The sequence below is a fragment of the Tupaia chinensis genome, unplaced genomic scaffold (assembly GCF_000334495.1).
Source record: "Tupaia chinensis unplaced genomic scaffold, TupChi_1.0 Scaffold145082_1, whole genome shotgun sequence".
NCBI classification, from domain to species: domain Eukaryota; kingdom Metazoa; phylum Chordata; class Mammalia; order Scandentia; family Tupaiidae; genus Tupaia; species Tupaia belangeri.
In genome coordinates this window covers 1,725,763-1,734,697 of record NW_006204943.1, presented here as the reverse complement: position 1 = coordinate 1,734,697, position 8,935 = coordinate 1,725,763, and the positions used below count along the sequence as shown (strand labels likewise).

At 38.7% G+C, this 8,935-nt stretch overlaps 1 protein-coding gene across 8 annotated transcripts in view; it reads right to left on the bottom strand.

Annotated features, from left to right (window-relative positions):
• The window catches only part of CCDC150 (coiled-coil domain containing 150), a 120,831-nt gene that overhangs the window by 28,753 nt on the left and 83,143 nt on the right, over positions 1-8,935 (bottom strand). For all 8 annotated transcript variants that reach the window (XR_337278.1, XM_006167767.1, XM_014583907.1 and 5 more), the window contains 2 exons: positions 5,847-5,975; positions 3,418-3,587 (listed from right to left, as the gene is read on the bottom strand). Coding sequence is in view for 7 of the 8 variants with exons in the window: in XM_006167767.1 (XP_006167829.1) it covers positions 3,418-3,587; positions 5,847-5,975 (299 nt within the window). In the remaining variant the exon portion in view is untranslated. The remainder of the gene's footprint in view (positions 1-3,417; positions 3,588-5,846; positions 5,976-8,935) is intronic.

Sequence of the window (8,935 nt, the reverse complement as noted above, 5' to 3'; positions counted from 1 at the left end):
GCATATTATTCTCAAATTTTTGTGCCATTTTCTCAGTCTTCGTGGTGGATTTTTCTAGGCCAGCCATTTTCTCTTCTACATCTGAGATTCTATTTTCTGTATGATCTAATCTGATTTTAATACTTTCAAGGGAGATTTTGACTTCCTATATTATAGACTTCATTTCTAACAGTTCCGTTTGACTCTTTTGTAAAGCGTGTAATTCCTCTTTTAGATCTTGCAAGAATTTCCTCATCTCCTGGAACTCGTCAACTTCTTTCTCCTTTCTCTTTAGCAGTTCATTGTCTCTCTTCTCTTCCATCTCAGTTAGCTTCGCCATTATGAATGTTCTAAATTCTTTATCAGACATTTCCATGATTTGCATTGAACTGCTTGTGGATGAAGAGGAGTTATTCTTTTGTCTTGGAGGAGAGGTATTTTCTTGCTTTCCCATATTTCTTGTGGTCCTGCAGTGATTTCTTGTCATCTGATGGATGGTGTGTTTCTTTCGAATTCTTGATGTTCAATCAGAGTGTTCAGGAGTAAGCAGAAAGAGGTGATCAGGAATCTCTTTGCCGTTCTGTTGTGATCGCAGGTGCAGCAGATTCAGTAGATATTGAGGAATATGTTAACCCTAATAGTATTTCAATGTTTAGCTACAGTGCCCTTAGATCTATCAGGAGCCATGAGGAATCTTGTTCTGAATAGGACTCTTTTCAGAGTTTCTTGAAGAGTGGTCTGGTGCTGGCAAATTCTTTCGCATTTTGTTTGTCTGAGTAGATTTTAATCTTTTTTTTTCCCATATGAAGGATAATCTAGCTGGATATAATCATCTTGATTGAAATTGTTTCTCTCTTAACACTTTCAATGTCTTCTCATTCTTTCCTTTCTAGCATTGTTTCGGTCGACAGGTCTGGTGTTACCCTGATGGGGTGACCTTTGTAGTCACTTGTTGTTTCTCTCTTGACAACTTTAGTATCTTGTATTTATCTGTGGTTTTGCCCAGTCTGGTTAAGATATGCCTTGGGGAGGATCTTCTTGGGTTGATTCCATTTGGAGTTCTTTGTATTTCTTGGGTCTGGATGTTTGAGTGCTTCTCTAGACATAAAAAGTTTTCTCCCAGGATTTCATGGAATAGATTTTTCCATGCTCTTATTAGTTTCTTCACCTTCTGGAATACCAATTATTCAAATGTTTGGACATTTAATGGAATCTAGTATTTCTCATATATTGTCCTCATTTTTTTGATTATTTTCTCTCTTTTCGTTATTTTCTCTATCTTTTTTCTAGGTCAGAGATTTTATCTTCTACATTGGAGATTCCATCTTCAGCATGGTCTAATCAGCTTTTAATACTTTCGAGAGGGTTTTTGATTTCCTGTATTACAGACTTCATCTCTACTTGTTCCATCTGTTTTTTCCTTATGGTGTCCATTTCTTCTTTAAAATCGTGGAAGGACTTTCTTATCTTCTGGAGTTTATTGTATCTTTTCTGTTTCTATGCATAGAGTTTTGTCACTGTGAATGTTCTGAATTATTTCTTGACATTTTGGTAACAACTTCTGGTTTTTCAAGAGATCGAGAGGAGTTATTTTCTTTTGATGGAGACATATTTCCTGGTTTCTTCAAACATAAGGCTCTTTTACTTCTAGCCATTGGGTGATGTATTCACTTTTGGATAACTTTTTGGAGAATGTTTCTGGCACTGGGAACAAATTTGCTTCCCTTTTGTTATGGATTGATGTGTGCTGAACTCTCTCTTCTGCCATGTTTAGCAATGTGGTCCACGCAGGGAGAGTCTTCTATTCAGTTGTCTGAAGAGCAGTTTCTCCTTTTTTCATAGGTGGATCAGTAAAAGGGAGGGCCCCAGGGGGCCTCATAATACAAGGGTATTTGAAAACTATGATTCTAGATCTGTCTAGTCTCTCTGGGTGGGTGGAGGATGAGGAGAAACTGACAACATAAGAGGGAAGATAAAAGAGTACAAAAGAAAGAAAAAGATTTTGCCAGGGGGCTGCAGATTGAATTGGGGTGAGGAAAAGTAGAAAATTAAAAAAAGAAAGAGGAAAAGAAAAAACAGCCTACCTGCCTTTCTGGCAGGGGGTGGACGGCTCTGAGGTTGGGAGAGCTGGGCTGGGGCCAGTGAAATGCCCTGGATCAATTTCCCTGACTGGCCAAGAGGCTGCAGATGGAATTGGGCACTGCTGGAGAGCTGGAGGCTGTCCTTTCAGGTGGGGTCAGGTGGGGGGGTACTCTGAGGTTGAGAGAGCTGGACCAGAGCAAGTCAAAGGCCCTGCCTCAATTTCTCTTACTGGTCAGGAGGCTACAGATGGAACTGTGCTCTGCTGGAGAGTTGGGGGCTGCCCTTTCTGGCAGGGGCAGGGCTCTGAGGTTGGGAGAGCTAGGCTGGGGCCAGAGGAGCTGGAGCTGAGGCTGGGGCCAGTGAAAGACCCTGTCTCAATTTCCCTGACTGGCCAGGGGGCTGCAGATGGAACTGGGTTCCCTTTTGCCATTTTTAAAATTCAAAAGTACTAACTTTCAAACTATGTTTTTTTTTTTTTTAAACAAGAAAAAAATATGCATGATAAAGCAAAAAACTCACTTGTTCTCTAATAATGCAATATGCACTACTAATGCACACAATATATTTTAAGAGCCCCTATTAAATTCGATTTCTTTTCTTTTTTTTTTCTTTTCTTTTCTTTTTTTTTTTTATGTTTTGCCATAGAGTACATGCACTCACCAAAAAGACAGAGCAAGGGTAAAGTAAGAAATCAACCCCTGGGGGATGGCCACACCACAGTCCCTTTTCTTCCATTCTCCTCTCAGGATTTTGGGCAGGTATGCACATGCACCTAGTGTGATTTTGAAGCTCCTTGGTTCAGAACTCGAACCATGGTTGGCCATGTGGGAATTCAGTGCCTAAACCACCACACCACCTGTTGGCCCTTAGACCATTTATTTTAACTGCCAAGAAAAAATTTATGTAATTTTTAAAATATTCAAAAAGGAGCTTACTTGTGAAACATGCTAGAAGTAGTTCTTAGTGATTCACTTAAAATAATTACTTATATTGACATAAAATATAATAAATGGATAGTTTATTCCAACCAAAGTAGGCATATACCTCCAATGATCTCAACAATTACTATTCCACAGACCCAACAACAGAATTAGGTTTAAATAGTACAGAAAAAGAACAAGGGGAAAAACAGCAATATAACACATGAATGTCTAGGATAACATGCTTCTTCACGTCACTACAAAACAGAGAAATTTCAAATTTTTGGAAAGCATGCTTCCCTAACTGGTAGTCAGTTAAACACCATTTTACTAGTCCTTTGGAGAGAAAGCAACATAAAGTGACTTCGCTGCTTGACTGGACACTGCTCCTTAGTACAATGCAGCAATACAGGGAATGAAAAACCACCACAGGTACCTTTCTTTCTTGAGGCCTGCAATCTCGGAATCCCTCCGCCCAAGCTCTATTTGTACTTTTTCAAGAGCGCCCTGCATTTTACTGTGAGAGGCGAGCACGTTCTCCAGCATGATCGTAACCTTGCAGTTATCTTCTTTAGCCTCTGCCAACTGTCGCTGAAAGTTTCCCACCTGATCGTAAATGAAACAAGAAAAAAAATTTGATCCTTTTTGGTTATTCTTCTGCTTCCTATATCCCATTACTCCTAGGAAAATGTATGAAAAGCAGGTATGGTAGAATGCTAAAAGGAATAATTAATAACATAATATTTTTATGTTGTTAGGTTATTGTGACTGAGAGAATAAAGAAAAGCAGACTCCTCGTGTGGAGAACTCTGCAGTTTCCTAACTACTGTCATGATGTTGCATACATTAATCAGAGACATCAGGGTCAACAAATTCTTGAGTCCAGAGGTGGTCCCAGGCTGGCCTCTCAGCTGTAATTTCATGGAGTTAGAAGAGAAAAACACATGTAAAACCCACCAGAACTACCTGAGCAAAGAGCAGAGAAAGTAGAGGCTACTGAAGAATAACGTAAGTCGTAGACCAGCCTCCTCAGAGAGGCAAAGTCTAGCACCTGCTATTGTCAGGAAAGTTTTGGAGGTGTTACAGTTTGGATAATGGTTTGTTCCTCAAAGATTGATGCTTTGGAATTTAGTTTTGATGGGCTGTGGTTGAACATCTCCTAAAAGTTCCTGTGTTAGGACTTAATAGTATTGTAAGAGTGTTGAGTGAAAACTTAATCTCTTTGTAGTGTCCCAGGGTGGGGTCTTCGGACGTGATGAAGTCATTAAGGAGGAATGCCTACAATTGAGTTCTGGTGTGTTTATTTTTTTAAAAAGAATTTTATTTTAACTTTATTTATTTATTTAAATTTGACCAGAGAGGGATAGAGCGAGCGAGCAAGAAAGAGAAAGTGAGAAAGCAAGTCACCAGGTTCAGGACTCGAACCATGGTTGGCCTTGTGGGAATCTAGCACCCTTAACCACCATGCCAACTGCCAGCTCTGAGTTCTGATATGTTTTAAAGGATAGGAAATGAGACAGGACAGTCACATACATACAGACCAGGAAAAGCAGCAAGTTATGAACTGCTGCTCTATCAAGAGTCTGTCCTCGGGAACCAGCAGTTAGCGTAATGGCTATGTCGCTGGACTCCCACGTAGTCGACCGTGGTTCGCGTCCCAGAACCCATGGCTTTGCCGGGTGTGTGTGCGTGCGTGCCCAAGATCCCGAGAGGAGAATGGAGGAGAAGGGATTGCGGCGTGGCCATCCCCCCGGGGCGTGACTTCTCGCTTTCTGTCTCTCTGTCTCTCTCTGTCTGGCGAGCACATGCGCCCTATAGCAAAAAAGAAAAAAAAAAAAAAACTCTCCAAAAAAAGGGAATAAAAGGATTATTATTATTAAGGTCAAATTATTATTACCTAAAAAGTTAGGACTTTTTCTTTGGATTATTATAAAACAGAAAAGTCAAAATAAGCATCAGGAGTTACATGTTTTTTTTTTAATTGCCAGAGGGTGCATGAATCTGCCAGAAAGTAAGAGCACCTCCAATAAGGTAGTTATGTTGCAATCCTTTTCATGCATTTCTCTATCGTGTCAGGATTTTGGACATACATGCATACATGCCTGAAATGTTTTTCAAGCTGCTGGTGTTGGGGCTCAAGCCGTGGTTGGCCGTGTGGAATCTGGTTCCCCATTCACAGGGCTTGACTGCTGCATTATGGGCCAGTCTTGTAACATATTTTTTTAAAAAGAATTTATTTAACTTTATTTATTATCATTATTATTTTTATTATTTTCCTGTTTGATCATAGAGAGACAAAGAGAGAGAGAAGGAAAGCGAGAAAGCAAGCTACCAGTTCTGGGACTTGAACCCCAGTCGACCATATGGGAGTCCAGCGCCTTTAACTACCACACCACTTGCCCACCCCCTTGTAATGTATTTTTAAGGGAATTATTTGAAAACTATTAGAAAGGTATCTTTTTGCAAGAAAAACGAATCTTCCTCTGATAAATCTTCATTCTTTCTTTTTAAAAAATTTTTAATTTATTTATTTAAAACAATTTTTATACAATCTTATCATTTAGCTTATAAAGTGAACATTTGAATATGTGAACATTTCTCTCCTATATAGTTGATCAAAATATCTTCAGCCGATAACACCACTACCTCCCCGTCCCATCAATGCTCTGCCTCCGTATCCCTCCTCCAAATATCCTTCCCCAGGCCCCACTCCTCCACACACCCCACATCTGGCATTCACACCCATCTCTTGTTTTGTACATCTTTTCTTAATAATGGAAACAAGGAATTAAGGAATATGGCTCATAAAAGAGTTAATTAGCGCTTATCTCAGTAACAGACTTTCAGAAAGCACTGATGCCTTGCCTTCTTGCTTTCCCTGTCCTCCAAAGCTTCGAGATCCTTTTTCAACTTCTGACTCTCTTTCAGGGCGGAATCACGACACTTCACTGTACGAGACAGCTCCTCCTCATTTTTTTCAAGAATGGATTTCATCTTAATAGAAAAGAAGAAACAATAACTTTCCAAAACACAGCAAGTCCATGATTAGGTTAAGACACAGGCATTTAGAAAACAAACTTAAATTGTTTAATATATTTATACAACACTATATATAAAACCCATTTTTGGGGGGCTGGCAAGTGGCATGGTGGTTAAGGCGCTGGACTTTCACATGGCTGACTGCAGTTCAAGTACCAGACCTGGTGAATTGCTTTCCTACCTTCTCTCTCTCTCTGATGAGCACACATGTCAGATAGCAAACTCAAAATAAATAAATAAATAATAATGAGAAACTAGAAAAAATTAAAAACCCGTCTTTCTTAGCTGCTTATCCCTTTTAAAGAAAACTACAACAAAAATATCTGTAGGAATAAATGCGGAAAATCTAATGTATTAGTCAATCTCCATAAAAACACAGGGAAAAGAAAAAAATATGTGTGAAGCTGAGATGTCAAATGGGGGGATAAATTAATTATCAGGAAAATTTCTTTGGAAAATATAATAAATGCACAAATTAATATAATACAACCCAAGATAAATAAGTACTAAATAGCATCAAGAAAATGGTGTTACAACAGAAGGAATCCTAATTAAAAGTATTAAAACTTTATATCCTTGAAAAACTTTTAGTAGATCCACACAATCATTTCAAATAGCTATACTATTTAAAATATTACTTTAAATTTTTTTTTCTTTGCTATAGAGCATTTGTACTCGCCAGAGAGACTGAGATAGAGAGAAAGTGAGAAATCACACTCCAGAGGAAATGGCCATGCTGTAATCCCTTCTCCTCATTCTCCTCTCAGGACTTTGGGCAGGCATGCACATGTACCTATGTGAATTTGAAGCCGCTGGGTCTGGGACTCAATCTGTGGTCAGCCACGTGGCAGTCCAGCACCTTAACCATATGCCATCTGCTGGCCCAAAATATTACTCTTTAAAAATTTTTTTGAAATAATTATAAGTTCATAGGGTATCTCAAAAATAATAGAGCCCCTTCACCCAGTTTTTAATGGTGACATCTCATATTGCTAATTCAAAACAATAAAATTTGCATTAGTACATTATTGTTAACTAGATTAACGAGATTACAAAATTTAATGTGTTTCCATCATTTTTAACCTTCATTTGTCTCTGTGCATGCATATGCGGTCCTATGCAATTTGACCCTATGTATGGATTTTTGTGACCGCCAACACGATCAAGATACAACACTGGCCCATCACCATCAAAGAACCCCTTGTGCTCCTTATATTTGAATTCCCCTCCAAACCATCACATCCCCTGGCAACCACAAATGGGTTCTCTATGTCAGTAGTTATCTATTTCTGAGAATGTTATTTTGGGCTGGCAGATGGCGTGGTGGTTGGGACACTGGACTTGTATACAGCTGACCACGGTTAGAGTCCCAGACCTGGTAGCTTGTTTTTTCACTTTCTCTCTCTCTCTCTCTCTCTGTCTCTCTCTGGTCAAATAAAATAAAATAAAATAAAATAAAGTTCTTTTTTAAAAAAGAATGCTAACATTTTAATGTAATACATATTTGAATAGGTAATACATTAATATTATTCTTTAACAGCTTTACTGAGGTATAGTTGATATATACTGAAAGTACATAATTTAATAAGTTTTGACATATGTATGTGCCCCTGAAACCATAATCAAGAGAGTGAAGGGATCAGCAGTTAGTGTAATGGCTATGTCGTTGGACTCCCATGTACTCGACCGTGGTTCACGTCCCGGACATGGTGTCTTAAACTCATGCAGGGCACGTGTGCGTGCGTGCCCAAGATCCTGAGAGGAGAACGGAGGAGAAGGGATTGTGGCGTGGCCATCCCCCCTGGGGGGTGATTTCTCGCTTTCTGTCTCTCTGTCTCTCTCTGTCTGTCTGGCGAGTGCACGCGCCCTGAAGCAAAAACCTCTTTAAAATAATGTAAAAAAAAAAAAAAAGTAAAAAAAAAAAAGAGTGAACATTTCTATTATCCCCAAAGTTCTCTTATGCCCCTTCATAATCTCCTTTTGTCTCTCCCTCTTCCAACACCCCAACAAAGGCAACCACTAATCTGTTTTCTGCCACAAAAGGTGAGTTTTAATTTTCTAGAATGTTGTATAGATGGAATCACATTGCATGTACTCTTTATTGAATATATTCATTTACTCAGCCTAATTACTTTGAGATTAATTCAATCTGTCACACATATTAATAGCTTACTCCTTTCTATTGTGTAGTATTATATGGATATATCACAGTTTACTTATTCGCCTGTTAACCACTTGAGTTGTTTTCAGTTTTAAGCTATTACAGCTGTTGTGAATACCTTGTGTACAGGTCTTTGTGTAGATATATGCTTTCATTTATCTTTGGTAAATACTTAGGAACTCGCTGGTCATATGCTTCACTTTTCAAGAAACTACTAAGCTATTTTCCAAAGCAGCTGTACTACTGTAGACTTGTTTCAGCTGTAAAGAGTCCCAGCTCTCTACATGTTCACTACCCTTGATAGGGTAAGTATTTAAATTGTAGGCATCCTAATAGGTGTGTGACAGTATCTTATTGTGGTTTTATTTCACTTTCCTAATGACTGTGTTTAACATCTTTTCAACAATTTATCTACCATCACATACCTGTTTTATTTTATTTTAATTAATTAATTAATTAATTATTTGCTATAGGGGTATACTTGCTAGAGAGGAGAGAAAGAGAGAGTAAAAAAGCACCCCCTGGGGGTTGGCTATGCCACGTGCATAACACGTGCCTGACATGGTTTTCATACACATTCCTGGCATGGATTTCAAGCTATCAGGTCTAAGATTTAAACTATGACTTCAGCCATGTGTGATTCAGCCACCTTGACCACCATGCCACTGGCTGACTCCCATCCGTATATCTAATTTGATGAAATATCTGTTAAAATACTTTACCCTTTATTTTTATTGGGTTGTTGTCTTCTTCT